A 17,755-nucleotide genomic window follows, 5' to 3' on the forward strand; every position below is an offset into this window, starting at 1 on the left:
TCAGGATTTGGAGTGCCGTCTATAGCTTCCCTGGTGGCTCAGTGGTAAAGAATCTGCCTGCAATGTAGTAGGTACAGGAGACGCATGTTCAATCCCTGGGTGGGGCAGATCCCTTGGATGAGGGCATGGCAACCCACTCCAGTGTTCTTGCCTGGAGAATCCCATGGACAGAGGAGCCTGGCGCAATACAGTCCACAGGGTCACAAAGAGTCGAATGTGACCAAAGCAGCTCAGCATGCATGCACACACTAGAGCCATGTCAGAGGGTGAAGGTGGCCAGTCTGAAGTGGGGTTGACTCTGCGGCCCCGCTAACCATGGGCACAGCCTGATCTGCGGCTGCCAAGGCCAGCTGCGTCTAGCCTGTGGCTGTTGTCCTCTCGCTCCGGCACACTGACTGTCTTCCCAGGCTATGCAGAAGAACCCTTCTTTCTCTTCTGTCCCACTCTGCTGATTCACTGATTCAAGCATTAATGCCACAGGTATTCAGTGGCCAGAGAGGTTGAGCCCTGTGTTAGACACTGGAGGTCACCTGGAGACAGCCCTCAGCCTCGAGTTGTTCCTATCTCTGGAAGGTCTGGCTAGAATTGGGCAAATGAGATAGTGTGATGCTGTGATGCAGGTGAGCAGAGGGGGTGATCCAGCCCTGCCAAGGAAGGGTGCCTGCTAGAGGTTCCATTCTGCCCTGGAGGCCGTGATACCTACCCTGAGCCCTACAAGGGTCTCGAGAAGGTGGAGGGGGCTGAGGAAGGAGAGACATAGCTGTGTGTAATGTACCAGGGGTGAGAACGGGGACCGTGGGTGGAGGGCAGTGTAGTTGAGGGGTAAGGGCTGGGTGAAGGTCGTAGGACAGAGGTGGCGCAGGGCAAGGAAGTCAGGTGGGGCAGGCAACCGGATCACGGGGAGCTTTGCAGTCCATATTAGGGGGTTAATTCTTCTTTGTAACACACAGGTTCCAATGAAGTAAATCAGTCAAAAAGTATGTATTGATCAGAGGGTAAAAGGGAGTCCTGAAAACAGAAAAAAATAGGAAGTGAGAGCTTTGACCTTAAATTGTTTATAATCTAATTGAGAATAGAAGAAAAATACATGAAATTAACAGTGTAAAAAATGAAAACTGAATATAACTAAGCACAGAAGAGCCTAATGTAAACCAAAAGAGCTGCAGGAAGAGCAGGGGAGAGTCTGCATCTCATGCAGAAGCAGGATGTGTCAGGGGTGTGACACGCCTGTGACTTGGGCCCCAGAGGTGGCAGAAAGGGCTGGGCGCTCAGCTCTGAGAGGCAGGATGGTTTCTGTGGTGAGGCTGCTTATTTGCAATAAAAGAATGTCAGCACCGCCACTGACTCTGAATTCCTGCAAGCCTTTAGATCTCTGCGGCATCATACCTACACTCTAGGGTCTAAACAGAGAAAGAAACACTGGCTGTTGTCTGACTCACAGAGTGAAAGCCAACAAAGGCGCTCGTGGCACAGATGTTATTTCTGGAGTCCCTCTATCGCTCTGATCCTCAGAAGCCTAGGTGATCGTACAGTGTTATCCCCTTACTGGCAGAATCCCCCTCAAAGTATGTTTTATAATTTTGCTTCCAGATTGTATCAGATTGTATCATTTTAGGGTACTGAGGTCTCTGAAATGTTCTGCTATGGGGACACTGGGGAGACCAGTGCACTATTGCTTTGGTCAGTCAGTTCAGTCGCTCAGTCATGTCCGACTCTTTGCGACCCCATGGACTGTAGCACACCAGGCTTCCTTGTCCATCACCAACTCCCAGAGCTTGCTCAAACTCACGTCCATCGAGTCGGTGATGCCATCCAACCATCTCATCCTCTGTCGTCTCCTTCTCTTGCCTTCAATCTTTCCCAGCAACAGGGTCTTTTCAAATGAGTCAGTTCTTCGCATCAGCTTCAACATCAGTCCTTCCAATCTATATTCAGGACTGATTTCCTTTAGGATTGACTGATTTGATTTCCTTGCAGTCCAAGGGACTCTCAAGAGTCTTCAACACCACAGTTCAAAGATATCAGTTCTTTGGCACTCAGCTTTCTTTATGGTCCAATTCTCACATCCATACATGACTACTGCAAAACCATAGCTTTGACTAAACAGACCTTTGCCTAGTGGCAAAGTAATGTCTCTGCTTTTTAATATGTTGTTTAGGTTTGTCATAGCTTTTCTTCCAAGGAGCAAGCGTCTTGTAATTTCACATCTGCAGTCACTGTCTGCAGTGATTTTGGAGCCCAAGAAAATAAAGTCTGTCACTGTTTCCATTGTTTCCCCACCTATTTGCCATGAAGTGATGACATGAAGATGCCATGATCTTAGTTTCCTGAATGTTGAGCGTTAAGCCAGCTTTTTCACTCTCCTCTTTCACCTTCATCAAGAGGCTCTTTAGTTTCTCTTTATAATAAAATGCAACAGAAAAAAAGTTCTTTGAGGCCTAATTACTAGTGGAAAAGCTTAATTTCCCCTAGACAAGGAACTGTATACGTTCTCTCTCTTTTCATTCTGGCTCTGGAATGGAACTGCTAAGTCTGAGTCTCGACCACCGCAGTCCAGCAAACCTCTGGCAGGCGCGTTCCTGTTTCACTCTTCTCCTGGGTCCTCATGACCGTTCACATCTTCTCATGTTAATGTATGTGCTTTTGGTTGGGAGGCATCTCAAAGGTGTGTGGGTCTGATTGAGAGGGAAGAATTGAGCAAAGAGTTAGGTCGATGAGAAGAGGGAGGAGTTCTAGAGAAGGAGACAGAATGAAACACAATAATGAGGAGCTGGGGTTGAGTGGAAGCCTCTGGAGATACTGTGGGAAATGCGAGAGACAGATGAGGTCAGAGGAGTGGACGGTGGACTAAGGCAACAGGGAGCCGCAGAAGTAACACGAAACTTGCCTTAAGAGGCTTGGTCTAATTGCAATGTTGAGTATGTACCAAAATAGGAGAAAGTGAGCAAGGTGATACTGCGGAAGATAAAAGGAATAGGTGGGCATGGGAAGCATCTGAGGGGGAAAGTGAATCGAGTTTGGATTGAGAAGGAAAAGAAATGCGTCACTGATTACAGCTGGTGTTTGGGGTCTTATTATTGCTGGAAAGAGTCAGCTTGGAGGAAGGGGTTTGGGTGCTTTGGAGAGGCAGGGACAGAGAGGAGGAGAACAGGAAGAGGCAGGCAGGGTCCTAAGAGCCCAGATCTTTCTTTTGTCTCATCCTTAACTGGATACACTCTAAATGGGCACTTCTTCACCAGGCTGGACACCATCAGAGCCAACTAGCTTCCTATTAATAGAAGAATGCTGCTTTGAAATGTTGGCTAAACTACTTATTAACCCAAAGGACAATAGCGTAGTAAGTAAAAAATCACTTAGAAAGTTCAGAGGATTCAGAAAGTTATCATTTAACCACCTGCTCAAGTCACATACAAGTTCATAAATGACGGCATGCTTTTCTTCCTCAGCCCAATGGAGCATTCATTTCGCTTTCCAGGTAAGTAAGACTATTCACATTGCTCCCAACATTTTATTAGGAATATTTTTAAACATAAAGCACAGCTGAAAGAATTTTATAGAGAATACTTGTAACCTGCCTGTTAGGTCCTACTATTAATAGTTTACTGTATTTGCTTTGTCATAAATCTATGTATCTATCTATCTACCAACTCATCTTATTTTTGGTGCAATTCAGTTCAGTTTAGTCGGTCAGTCGTGTCCAACACTCTGCGACTCCATGAACCGCAGCACACCAGGCCTCACTGTCCATCGCCAACTCTCAGAGTCCACCCAAACCCATGTCCATTGTGTCGGTGATGCCATCCAACCATCTCATCCTCCATTGTCCCCAGTCAGAGTAAACCGCAAACATTACTACTCTTCTGCAATAAATGAAACTATTGTTTTTTAACTTCTGTTCTCTGAATTTTTACCCAAAGACTCTGAAGATCAAAGAGAAGCATTTAGCTCTTTCTGTGGGTGGCTTATCTTCCCAGTCCCTCATACCCAAGCATTGACACTTTAATTACAGTGGTGCCTAACCTGTGCCCTTGAGTTCTTAGAAAGTAAAAGAGGGAATTTTTACAAATCCAGTTATCTTTCATAAATTCTCGTACTTGAGATGGAAAAGACTCCTGGTGGAAGAGTGAAAAAAAGTCCCTCAGATAAATAAGTAATATAACCTATGTCTACATACCTAGATTACCATCTATGCAGCAAAACGGCACCTTTAGTAACATAACAGCCACAGAGAATACAGATGGTCTCTGCTTTTGGATACAAAATATTCCCAGAAAGACCATCACCCCTGTCCCAAACTTTGGGATTTAGAGGCAGAAACTGCAGTGAGAGAAGCCGTTGAGGAGTGAGGTCAAGTTTTCTAGCTGGCAAATGGATATGATCAAAGCCAGAGACTGCCTTACTAAGACTGACAAAGCAACCATTCACTGTGTGTGTTTCACCGTGTGTAGTTCTCAAGCTTAAGGAACATGATCTGCCGTTGTAATGACAAGCCTGGGTACAATGTTCTATTAAGATTTGTTTTGCCTCCATTTTCGTGTCTATTGTTTTATTTATGTTTACGTTTTAATTGATGTTTTGACCATGTGTTTGCCCTGAGGAGATTTTGTGAAGGCTTCCATTTTGAAACACATTTTAAAAATAATATATTTAATATACAGTAAGCCAAAATCTTCTTGTGTATGTAAGAAGGAAAATCTTACTGGCGCACTAAAACTTCATTTTAAATGTCTATCCATTAGTATCATAAACAAACCAAAGATGTGATCTTAGAGACTCGAGAGAAAGAATCTCAGTTTGGGGATAGCCAATAGAAGGAACTAATTCTCAGATCCAAGTGTTGCCGAACAGAGAGGAAGGAGGGAGAAGACTGGAGCAAATGTGAACTGGGCAATGTTACACCAGCTCAGGGCTAGGAACAGCACATGGAGGGAAAAGCCTCTCAATGACCAGTCTGAGAAGGTGGCGTATTTATATTGGTCAACTCAACCTAAGAGCTGGTGTCGTAAGGAAATGAAATCGAGGAAAGAGGCAGAGAACTGACTTTAAAATGTTACTGTCTGATTTTTAAAATGTCTCAGCTCTCTGGGTTTCTTTCACTGAAAACAATTAAGTGCTCTCAGATCCCCAAGAATCTTGGAGATAAGAGTGTGGCTATCCTAGCCTTCCAAGGGAGGGAGATTTGTTGCCTCTGTGGGCAATCTGAGTGATCAAGACTTGTGTCTTTCTCAATAGTCAGGCAAATGCATCCTGTTTTAATTTGAGCCTCAGACACAGGGAAGCTATTTAGAGCAGCTATTTGTCTACAATGAAGTTAGTAAAAACAAATGCTCATTACTTTCTGTGTTGCCATTCATATAACCTTACAGGAATTCTCCATAGGCTGGCAAATTTTAGTACTTATCTGCAAGGCTACTTTGCAACCATGGAATCTGAAGTGCAATTATTATATGAATACTTAAATCAATCTTTCATGCTTATATTTCTGTCTCCAAGATGTTCAGATGGAAGTGGGTATCACACAAAGGATAGAAGGACAGGTGTAACTTAGTAGAAAAAGATGAAAAAAAAGAACAACACTTGCCTTTTAATCAATGCTCTTGGAATGAGGTATTTAAATAAAAATCGACCGAAATGATGGCTCAGCTGATGAGGAAAGATAGCTTCCTCCCATCCCCTCTGTTTACGCATACTATTGTTTCAGCCCATGATGTTTTGTTTACTTTGGAAGGAAATATTTTACCCCCTCTGAGATAATTAATTTTTGTCAGCTTCACTGTTTATAAGGGAAACTGAGAAACTGTTAATTGAAATACAGAATGAGTCACTGTTTTCAGTAATTTTTGGCAGCATTCTAATTTGTGTCAATCCCAGCCTAATTATTAGATTTTTTGGAAGCAGAAAGCATATTTGATTTTTCTCTTACTAAATTTTTCTCCTGTTTTTTCAAAAATATGTACTGCCTGAGAAAGGTTATGTAATTTATGTCAACCTGAGGTGAAATGCCAGTACCTCTGGAATACCAAGAGGTTTATGGCGTCACACCTGGCTCTTCACAGTAGCTCAGTATTTAGAAAGCTCACAGAATACAATCTTCCTCTTTCCCACATTCCTACCCCTCCGCCCTGACCAAACAATGTGATTCTTTTAAAGACCTTTTAGCTGGTATTAAGCCACAGTATATGGCCCATCACTAATGACATCACTGAAGTGAACTTCCCAGAAGCCATCAGGGAGAACTCATTTGGAAATCCAATTGAATGTCACTTGCAAAGGGCAGGCTCCTAGAAGAGGCGACCAGTCGTGCATTCCTGAGTTATTTGTCGTAAAAGCATTAATCACTGTGAACTCATTTGCTCCCCATGCAAACACACCACACTGTAACACAGGAATTCTGTTCCAAGCGATCATTAACGTGGAGAACAGAAGCTGCTGACTGTGGGCAGGGATAATAAACTCCATCAGATCAGTGGCCAGTATAATGGGACTGTTAATGGTTCCTAATAGAAGTCGGACCTTCCTGACGGAGTGAAGGCAGAGCAGAGAGGCAGGCAGCTCTACTGGGCAGACAGCCCCATCTCTGGCCTGCTGGAGGATGAAAGGGGCATCGGTGTCAGTCACAGAGTATTGCTAGGGCTCTGAGGCGGCCATCGCTGGGAGCGTGCGCAGCAGCTATGGGTTGAGGAGGGACCTGTGGAGCCGCAACCACACTCCAGCCAGTCGCCGGCCGCAGGCAAGGTTGCCATTGGACATCTGGCGCTGTGGACATCCCAGAACCTTGAACTCACCCCACTCCACACGGGGTCACCATCGACGGGGAGGATGGCAATCACAGGGACAATGGCACAGCCGGGCACGGGAGCATGTGACGCGGCTCTGTGACATTCCGAAGCCCCGGCCACTGCTGTGATTGAGGTGCTGACACGGCTGTGCCGGGGCTCAGCAGTGGGGCTCGGATAGAGCTGGCGGATGCATCTGTTGATGCGAGAGGCTCCCAAGAGCTGAGGGAACTGGGGAGCAGGGATGGAAGAGGGATGCTCGCTCTAAACGTAAACAGTGTAAAATACTAACACTGCGGGATGTTTGCCAATAAGCACAGAGTACCACAGAGGAACTGAATAAACGCGTTTAATAGATGAAAGGACGTTGCCAGTAGACTCCAGCCACCTTTCCCAGATGAGTTCCCGGAAACCAGAGTGGAGTGGGACACGGCAGTCTTTGTGCCAGAAAACACCACTCATCCGCGATTATGTCGTTTAGTAAAACCTAGTGTTCAAGAGTTTGAAAGATGTGAGAAAACAGATGGTTATAAACAAGGAGGTGAAGCAGGGAAGGCGCGGGGAGAGGACGGTTTTCAGAGGAGCCTCTCCCCGCCCCCTGCCCAGCACCCGTCACTGTCAGCAGGACCGTCCCACGGAGCCAGGGGCCCCGCGGCGGGCAGAGATGGGCTGATGGCTTCTAGGCCTCTCCCCGACAGAGGCAACGAACACGCGCGAGTGCTAGACTCCAGGCACGGGGTATAAATGCAGCGGCACTGGGGGAGCGAAACCAGCGAGAGGGAAATTCAGAGACAGCCGCGTGGAAGACTGCGCTGGCTGCGAACAGCGTGGACGAGATGAACCCGGGCGGGTGGGGGCGCGGGGTAGGGGGGGACACGCTCCACACAGACTGTCGAGGCATGAACAGGGGTGTGAAGGGGGAGCAGGCACGCTGAGTGCAAAGAGGGAAGGAAACAGCCTGGGTCGGTGACGAAGTGTTGCATGTGCGTGCGTGCGTGCGTGTGTGTGTGTGTGTGTTAGGCAGGCAATACGCAAGACCAGAAGGGTGGTTGCGTGTTACCAGGAGCCTTGGTAGTCAGACAGAGGAGTCCGGATCGATGTGGTGGGCAGTAGAGACCCACTGTAAGCCCTTGGCATCTGAGGAGCAGAGCCAAGCCAAGTTCTGGAAAGTTTCATCTGGTGTCTATGTAGGAGGGGAGACTGGAGGGAAAGAGAGAATTGGAGGGGTTGCTGCGGGCAGCTGGGGCTCCCTGACTTGACGAGCTCTCACGCTTCCTCCTGCAGCACACTTTCATCCTGCCCTTCTCGCTAGTCGAGGTCATCCTCAGACCACACTGCTACCCGTTGAGGAAGAAAGGACTCACTCTGTTGACTGCTGCTGGGCTCGCCTATGTCAGCAGGTAAGACTGGCAGAGAGAAAAATCAACTTGGACTGGTCATTCCAGACTCTGAGGAATATTCCAGAAGCAGCACACTGTTCTATAAGCGTGCCTTTATCTTGGGACAGCAAGGGTTTTACCATCTTTTAATTTGCAAGAAAAAATGAATCTTATTGCTCGCTTTTGCCGCCCGTGGAAACATCACTTGCCCGAGAATACGCAGGTATGCATGCATGCACACACACAGCAGGTCACGAGCTCTCCCACCCCCTCCATGAAGAATTCATCAGTGTAAAGCTATGCATGTTACCTTCCCTAGAAAAACATTGATCTTTGGTTCCATCTGTAATTAAAATGTTTGAATGGTTGAATGAGCTAGGGCATCCAAACATATTCCATCTGAAAAGTCATTTGACAGATTGAGTAGCCAAGGTTTGGTCCATCCTGCTTGCCTGGATCACCGTGGGCTTATTTGCATCAACATCTGGCACTCGAGCACCAAGAGGGCATTTGAGCAACTGCCCAGGGGCTTGCAGAACAGCCTAGCTGGAGGCCTGGGAGATAATTCAAGGAGCTGGCCTAGATTTCATCATTCAGCCACCTGGCGACACTAATTCTCAGAAATTTTGCCCAATGTCTGTAGTCAAGGGAAAGTGCTTGGCCATGCACCCGGTAACTGGAAACCCCCCTTTCCGTTCCACAGCCTTCTCATCCACGGCCAAGCTCTGGCTCTACTGGGTGGGGGGTGCCAAGCAAAATACCTGCAGATTGAATGTAAATCACGGTGTTCCTACTCTAGCCTCGACTCACCTGAGCTTCTCACATCTGCCAATCTGGCTAACTCCCCAACCCCCACTGGGGGAAAGTTTCCCCCAGGGCAGTGCACCGGTAGAGACAAAAGCCTGGAAGAGAACACAGTCCACAGGCTTGGTCTCCAGCAGCACCTGCTTCCCCAGCCTTTGTCTTAGAGCCGTGAGCTTTGTGCCCAGAACTCAGGAACTCAGGTGCTGGTTCCTCGCTAGCCTTCCCTTCCCTTTTGCAGGATATGTTCCTCCCACACTTCTGCAGCCTTCTTTCCCTGAGGACAAAGTCCCTTCAGGTTTCTCCTGTCCCTAAGAAATCACTCGCTCAATAAATCCACCCCAGCTCTCCACTGACCTACACTGTTCACTAGCCCGGGCCTCTGCCTTTTAACAAAGGACGTTTTGAGAGAATAAAGCATAAATTGGGGACCTGCTGGTAGCTGAGGTCTGGAACACGGTGTCGAGGAGGATTCTGGGGCCCTAAAAGACTTGTGCTATCACCTATCAATATCTGCCAATAGCATGTGACTGGAGAGCAGAGTTGGAAAAGACTCTTGAGAGTCCCTTGGACTGCAAGAAGATCCAACCAGTCCATTCCAAGGGAGATCAGTCCTGGGTGTTCATTGGAAGGACTGATGCTAAAGCTGAAACTCCAATACTTTGGCCACCTCATGCAAAGAGTTGACTCATTGGGAAAGACTCTGATGCTGGGAGGGATTGGGGGCAGGTGGAGAAGGGGACAACAGAGAATGAGATGGCTGGATGGCATCACTGACTCAATGCACATGAGTTTGGGTAAACTCCGGGAGTTGGTGATGGACAGGGAGGCCTGGCGTGCTGTGATTCATGGAGTCGCAAAGAGTCGGACACGACTGAGCGACTGAACTGAACTGAACTGGAGAGTGGTGGGACATGTACTGTGTATTTTCTAAGTCTGGCTTAACCAAAGAAATAAATCCCTAACTACAGAATATCTAGGACCTGGGGTGGGGTAAGCATATGCATAAAAGATTCATTTTTTTCTCTTGTGTGTGTTGAGAAGAAGCAGGATGGTAGCTGGTTGATTATGCACATGAATTTCCATACTGGTTTTTTTTTTTTGGTGGACTTTCAGCTGATTTTATTCTTTCTTGCCAAGGGTAACTTTGAGACTTTGTATATAAGATGGGATTTTTAGTCTATTAATTTTTTTCTGCCTAAGGACTTGGGAGTTGATCATCAATCCTCATATCTACCCTCACTCTTTCTCCTCAGAAACCCAGGAGGTCAAAGAGCACCTGAGGCCACTGGTATTTGAGAAAACTGTGATGCCCATAAAGATGAAACACAGTGGTCAAGAGGGTTTGGCCCTTAGCTGCCCGGGCATGTACCCTGACATGCAGGGAATGTGGGTGTTGGAGAAAGGAGGTGTAACAAGAAGGCACTTATTCCTCACTGCCAGGCATTGAGCAAGGGTATGAGGACGCACAGATGTACAAAATACCAGGCTGCCTTCAAGAACTGCCTGAGGCAGAGGAAGGAAAAGAGACGATGGTCAGACAGGGTGATGAGACTCTCAGAGGGACAAGCACAGGGTGCTGGGGGATGTCGAGGACTGGCTTCTCAAGGGAGGCAGTGTCTAAGCTGAGACCCGAAGAATAAGTAGAAGTTAAGTCAACAGCCATGTGGAAAAGAGCATCAGGCAGAGGGAAGGGCATGTCTGAAAGGCTGGAGGAGCTGAGGGCGTGGCTGAACTGGAAGACAGGAAGGAATTAGATCAAGGATCCGCATCAGTGGGTTCAGACTTCTAAACGGAAGGGGTTTTCTCTGTGAAAGTTTTCGCAGACAGGTGAAATGACGTGGCTTGTGGAAGAAAGGTGACTAGAAAGATGATTCTGGTTGAAAAGTGTGGAAATTAAAGAGGAACAAGACAGGGAAGCCGGTCTGTGGCATTTGCAGTAACTCAGGAGAGTTGATGTTGGCTTACAGATGGCGATAGCAATCAATCTCCAAACAGAATCAGAGAGGGTGGGTGGTGGAAGGCTCAGCGGATTAAACATGACATGGCCAAGGTCACATGGCGAGGGAAAATCAAAGCTGAGACTTAAATCAAGGACTTTCAAATCCAGTTCTCTTTTCAGTGTATTCAGATGGCCAAGAATTTGTTCACTCCCTGTGTGGGGCTTCCCTGGCGGTTCAGATGGTAAAGAATTTGCCTGCAATATGGGACACCCAGGTTCGATCCCTGAGTCTGGAAGATCCCCTGGAGAAGGGAATGGCAACTCACTCCAGTATTCTTGCCTGGAGAATCCCATGGCAGAGAAGCCTGGACTAACACTGTGTAAAACATACGCTACTAATTGCTAGAGGGTGAGAATGCAAACAGTTTTACCATCATCTCTAGAGTCTAAAAGCTTGCATGAAGTCATTCTTGGGTCTGTGCTCAAACTGTACGTTACCGTGAAATAATGGAGCAAATGAAGGGAAGGGATGGAGCCCTATCACCCGCAGAAATGTAGGCTGGTGGACCCTGACAGGGAGTTGAAGTGATTTGGGATTTGGGTTTTCTTATCGTTAATGAGAGGCTTCCCAGGTGGCTCATGGGTAAGTAAGCTGCCTGCCAATGCAAGAGATAGGAGTTCGACCCCTGGGTCGGGAAGATCCCCTGGAGAAGGAAATAGCAAGCTGCTCCGGTATTCTTGCCAGGGAAAACCCACAGACAGAGGAGCCTGGTGGGCTACAGTCCACAAGGTCATGAAAGAGTCGGACACAATTTAGTGATGAAACAACAATAACAAATCGTTAAGGAAGTACAAAATCAGCACTCTGGACAGTAGGCCTCATTTTTGCTGGAATGGACCAAAGGCACCTGTACGCCAGCTTTCTCTGCTGCCCTCCTGTTTGACAGCTCCCCACTCTGGCTGTTGCCTCGCCAGGGGAGCTCAGATTCATTGCTGCCAGCTGCCTCCACCCTTACATAACACTCTGGGGGCACATGGGCCTTCTCAGCCACAGATGGCCATCAACAAGGTCCCACAGACTGTGGATATCCATGGAGATATTTTAGGGTCATCTGTCAGGCATGTCTGTTTGGATGCTCAAATAGGGAAACCGCATAGCAGGAATGAGGTAAAGAATATGGTCCCGAGCCAGAGAGAGCGTGGGAAACCAACATGAGTCAAAAAAATGGCAACAACCCTGACCCAGGGAAGCATTTCTCTGCTGAAACCACATTACAATGACTTAAAAATAGTCCCCAAGACCATGGGGACGGCCTCCTATGTGGCACTTGCTTTTTTGTTATTTTTCAGATTGCAAAATTGGAGGGTTGGCCCCGAAGAGGGAAAATAAAGCTTCGCAAAGTAGTAATAACTGTAAATCTTTCATTTCCTTTGGAAAGCATTAGTCATCTATAAATATGGTGGCCCACTCACTCCTCCCTTCTCTCTCGCCCTGGAACACCTCACCTAACTCTCTCTGAGGCTGTGCTGAAGAGCAGAAAAACAGAAATGTTCCTCCTGCTGGCTTTTATTCACTCTTTTATTGAACAAATATTTCCCCTAACACAGGACTGGTCCTGCTGGGAAAAGCAAAGTTACATAAGGCCAAGCCCCAGCCTGGAGGGGGTTTGTACTTAATAAGTGGAGATGAGCCATGCATACAAATTATAAGAACACAAGATAGGAAGTGATAAAATGTCATAACAAGTACAAGGAGCCAACAGGAACACAAGGAGGAAGCGGTTACATCTGGCTGGGCCATGTGGGAAGGACTTCATCAAAGGTGTCGTTGGATCTGGGCCCTCAAGGACTGGCTGGGTTGGAGCAGCAAAAAAAAAAAAAAGAGAGAGAGAAACTGAACAACACAACCCAATGCAAAGCCAAGAGGACACAGATCATGTGAAAGCAATGGTTTCACTTTAGCCGGACCTACTAGTGAAAGAAACTAACAGGAAATGACCCTGAAACTGCCAGCTCACAGTCTTGCAGATGGCAGGCTGGACGGGGTTGGACACGCTATGGACTATGTGAGATGTGCCTATTGCTGCTGTTTGTTTGCCGTGCCGTTAGCAGTGAGAGTTGTAACTTGGCCAGAGAGTCATGCTTTAAAAAAACTATCTTGACAACAGTACCTATAATGGATTGAAGCGGCAAGACGTAGAAAGCAAGAATCAAGCAATGTCCAAATAAAAAGTCATCCAGAAGACTCTGAAGTCATCTAGTTCAGCCGCAATGGTTTATTCGCCATCCACGGATATTTCACAATTTCAGTGTCACCCCACGTCTGGATGCTTGGAACATCCTTCTGCAAGGGGCCTAGTCCTCCAAGACCTCCATCTCCAAGGGATCTTAATAACTCAGTGAGCGTTCACACATGGCCCTGTGTACACTGTCCTGAGCATTCCTCTCCCTCATGGACTGTAAAGTCACAGTACCCAACCTCCGGGATCCAACACCCCCACTGGGACCTGCCTTAAGGTCAGCTTACCGCCCCGCCGCTGTCCCGGCACACACTGCCCCTGCCCATCAGTCTCCGCTGTTGGCAGAAGTAGGATGCTGCTGCTGCTACTGCAGCAGCCCCAGCTGCCTGCAGCACACCAGCACCTTGCTCTTGATAGACCAGAAATCCGCTGGTGCAGTAGGTGCCTCTGCCAGCGTGTCTGGTATTCCATGCCAGGCGCAAGTGTCACACAGATAGGCAGCTATAACCCAGCCTGGGGAGAGAGATCTGGAAAGTCACTGCTCAACTGCAGTTCTTATGGGGAAAGAAATGATTTTTTTCTTCTGTTCTGTGTTCACTCGGGTGTAATAACCCTCTAAGTTTCTGCACCCATTTACACATGCATAGTTACACACACAGACATCTTACCCAGAGAAGACGTTAGAAACTGCCAGAAGGGCGAACTGAGCTGAGTTCCAGGACCAGCCTCCTTGTTATACATGCACCAACAATCCTCTCCTACTCCCTCTGGTGCACTGTGTAAATTCCCTCCCAGAGCCACTGTGACCCTTTCCCCTTAGGCCAGGACCATCTAGATGGCACCATTGTTTTACAGCCTACAAAGTTGGGGTCAGAATCCTAGCCTCATTTTCCACAGAAGAACTCCTTAGCCCTCATGTAAATTAATATAGGAAAATAAATATGAAGATGTCACACAGCTTCCCCTGTTATCAGGATCTGGGGTCCAGGCCAGCCTGTATGCAAATTGAAGAGGAATGGAAATGGAGGGCTAGGCGTGGAAATGAGTGTCTACACTTTTCATTCTTCCTGTGCAAATCTCAACTCCTGCTCTCCCAAAATGCCTGTTACAAAAGTAAGAGATAAGAAGAGGTTGAAAAGGGATGTAGCTGTACAATTAGGAATGAGGGACATACCTGAGATATATTGTTGGTGGAACAGAATGGGGTTTTATGGATTGATTGGTGTGTAGTAGGCTAATGAAAAGGAAAAATCAAGGAGAATTCTCAGGATTTTCAGTTGGTGAAGATATGGAAAAGTTAGAAAATAAATAGTTTTGGGGTATAATGTTAAGAAGCCAATTTAAAAGCCCATACCTGGGTCCCATTCCAGAAGATTCTGGTTTAATTGGTTCAGGATATGTCCTGGGCATCAGAATTTTTAGAATCCCCAAGGCAACTCTGGACTCAGCCTGGTGGCTCAGATGGTAAAGAATCTGCCTGCAATGCAGAAGACCCAGGTTCAATCACTGTGTCGGGAAGAGCCCCTGGAGAAGGGAATGGCTACCCACTCTAGTATTCTTGCCTGGAGAATTCCATGGACAGAGGAGACTGGTGGACTACATTCAGTCCATGGGGCCACAAAGAGTCATGGCTGAGTGACTAACGCCCTAAAGACAACTCTAAATCTTCAGTCAAAGATGAGCCACTTGTCTAGAGGAACTTGCAATTGGAAGTGCAGACCTGGCAGTCTCCAAGGAGGTGGGACTGTGGAGATGCAGGAAGTGGAGCCCCCGTGGTGGGATGAGGTTTCTTAAGAAGCGACAGAGGGAAGAGGAAAGAAGTAGGCAGCCAAGGCTGAGGAAACGCCCTCCTCTAAGGGCCGAAGGGGCCACAAAGTAGCCAAGAATGACCAGATGGTAGAAAACCAGGAAGATGCAAGAACCCCATGCCCCTGAGGGAGGAGGAATCTTTGAGGCAGAAGGGAGCCTTCCAGCGAGGGTAGACAACAGTTTTAAATGCTATGAAGAGGCTGCCACCCCCAACAACTCTCATTAATGCTGATATTTTAAACATCCATCCAGGTAAACTGTTTATCTAACACTCTAGCTTCACAGTTTCTTTTCACTCCTTTAAAAAAAAATTATTGTTTGTTTATTTATGCTTTTTGCTTCCCACCTAAGATTTATTTGAAAGTAAATCATGCAGGAAATTTATTTTTAGGGCACTAGTAGAACTTCACAACTTTATATTTTAAAAAAATTTAACTCTTGTAGTTATTAAAGCTAGGAAAGTGAGTGTTAGTAGCTCAGTCATCTCCGACTCTTTGTGACCCCATGGACTGTAGCCTGCCAGGCTCCTCTGTCCATGGAATTCTCTAGGCAAGAATACTGGAGTGGGTTGCCATTTCCTTCTCCAGAGGATATTCCTGACCCAGGGATCAAACCTGGGTCTCCTGCATAGCAGACGGATTCTTTACTGACTGAACCACCTGGGAAGCTATCATCCTTCATATTTCGTTAGGAACAGAAACCCTGGACAGATAGGTGAACTGAGGCAGGAGTTTCGAAGTCAGTACCAGCTCCACCTCCATGCAAAGTAGTCACCAGGTAACAAGTTCTCAGGGGCATTTTCAGTGCAGGAAGTCTTCTGCTAACTTGTCGAATTTATTTGCAAAATGTGAATGCAGACTGTGCTCGCTTTCTGGCATCAGATGTAACTGTGACCCTCTCACAGGGTTATTTATGAAGTCTACAAAAAAAAACATGGAACCAGAGGCTCCTATCATTCTGTTTATTCTGCTGGTCTCGAAAGATATGACATGAGAATTAAAACGTTGAGAATTATGGGCCTGCAGCCGACCAAACCCTTAGTTATCTACTAACCTCTAACCCAACAGACTTCCACTATTGATAAGATACAGAAAATACAAATTTCATGATCATCATTTGATGCTACAAGATTTAGGATGAGGAGATTATAAAAGATTAATGTTTGGCTACCACGTTATGCCCTCCTAGCCTGACTCACATAGATTCACACGGCAGACAGCTCCATATACAGTATTCATTGCCGAACTGAGGGTCAGAAGCATTGGCCTCTTCAAAGTATTAATAAAATGAGCAGCCAATTAACTGCTATTTGAAAGGCTACTGTTTACACTTCTGCGGTGTTCCTGATGTGTCAGCAGCCAAGGCCTGCCTGTAGAAGCCACAGCGAACAGCAGTTAAAAGGAAACACTGGTGCTCATAGTGCCACCTCAACAGTCATTTATTTAAAAATAAGGAACTTGGGAAACAGATAACACATATCAGATAAAATCCCTGTCCTCATAGAGCTCCCAGAAGCCCTGAAGGAAGACAGACGAATATGAGACCAGGGTAAATTCACGGTCGGGGGAGCGCATGGCATGGCAGCCTAATCGGATGGGGGTGGTGGGAACTGTGGGAAGAATGGGCAGGAAACTTTTTCTGGAGAAATGAACTTTTAAGCTGAAATTCAAACGTGAGGGAGATCCAGCTAGGGACAGAGTAAGAAGTGTGCCTAGGAACGGTGAAGGTCAGAGTTGTTCCAGAGACGATAGCAGGGTGCAGAAGCTGGAGAGCTTGGTCCGTTCAAGAAACAGAAATGGGTCCGTAACGGTCGGGCTGCAGATCTGAGGACAGATGGGTGGCCGGGTGGACAGGTCATGGCCAAGTAGGCTGGGGGAGGAGCGTGGGCATTTTCCTAAATCAATGTGGATCCCCTGGGAGGAGGGGGAGTGCTAATAGGTATTTCTCTTTTAGAGACATTATTGAGTTACTGCAGTATGGAAAGTGGACGGAATGAAGGAGCCTGGATTGAAATCATGAAATGAGTGCCCTGCAGAAATACCTAAATAGGATTCCATGGAATCAGATTGGTATCTAGGGAGGACCTGGGGCTTCCCTCATGGCTCGGGTGGTAAAGAATCTGCCTGCAGTGCAGGAGACCTGGGTTCGATTGCTGGGCCGGCCCCGGAGAAGGAAATGGCAATCCACTGAAGTATTCTTGCCTGGAAAATCCCACGGACAGAGGAGCCTGGCGGGCTACAGCCCATGGAGTCGCAAGAGTCAGACACGACTGAGCAACTAAACCACCACCACCACCACCACCAGGGAGGACCTAACACTGAGGCGGAGAACCAGGATGATTCAGCTGCACACAGGCTGAGTGCCTCTCCCTCCCTCCCCCATGCCTCCCATCTTCCGCCCTCTCCTTCCGTCTCTCCCTCCCTCTCTTTCTTCCCTTTTTACATATATTCTGGCAAGCCATAAAGAGGTAATAGCACCTGAGCATGGCTATCTCTGCACTCAAGCCTCTCTGCGGACTGCCCTGCATTAAATTGACTGCCATCTCCCCTGACACTCTATTTGTATTTACATTACTTTCCCCGCCATCAGTTATCACACTTAAAACTTTCTCTGCACCTTCTCTGGGAAAGCACAGACTTCATTAACTTGCCTCAGGAACTTTCCTTTACAAACCTTACTCTGGAGGAAACAAAAAGTAAATAAACAGAAACTTTCCAGGGGAACTCTAGGGGAACGTCCTTATTTGTAGACTATCTTATATAAATGTGCATGGAAACTAGGAAGCCCTGAATTCAACTCTAGGAAGTA

General features: G+C 47.0%; 1 protein-coding gene across 29 annotated transcripts in view; it reads left to right on the plus strand.

Annotated features, from left to right (window-relative positions):
• ADTRP (androgen dependent TFPI regulating protein) overlaps positions 1 to 17,755 on the plus strand; it is a 126,587-nt gene that overhangs the window by 35,126 nt on the left and 73,706 nt on the right. For all 29 annotated transcript variants that reach the window (XR_009597664.1, XR_009597683.1, XR_009597675.1 and 26 more), the window contains exon 4: positions 8,061 to 8,176. Coding sequence is in view for 8 of the 29 variants with exons in the window: in XM_060403526.1 (XP_060259509.1) it covers positions 8,061 to 8,176 (116 nt within the window). In the remaining 21 variants the exon portion in view is untranslated. The remainder of the gene's footprint in view (positions 1 to 8,060; positions 8,177 to 17,755) is intronic.

The sequence above is a fragment of the Ovis aries genome, chromosome 20, assembly GCF_016772045.2.
Source record: "Ovis aries strain OAR_USU_Benz2616 breed Rambouillet chromosome 20, ARS-UI_Ramb_v3.0, whole genome shotgun sequence".
In the NCBI taxonomy this organism is placed as follows: domain Eukaryota; kingdom Metazoa; phylum Chordata; class Mammalia; order Artiodactyla; family Bovidae; genus Ovis; species Ovis aries.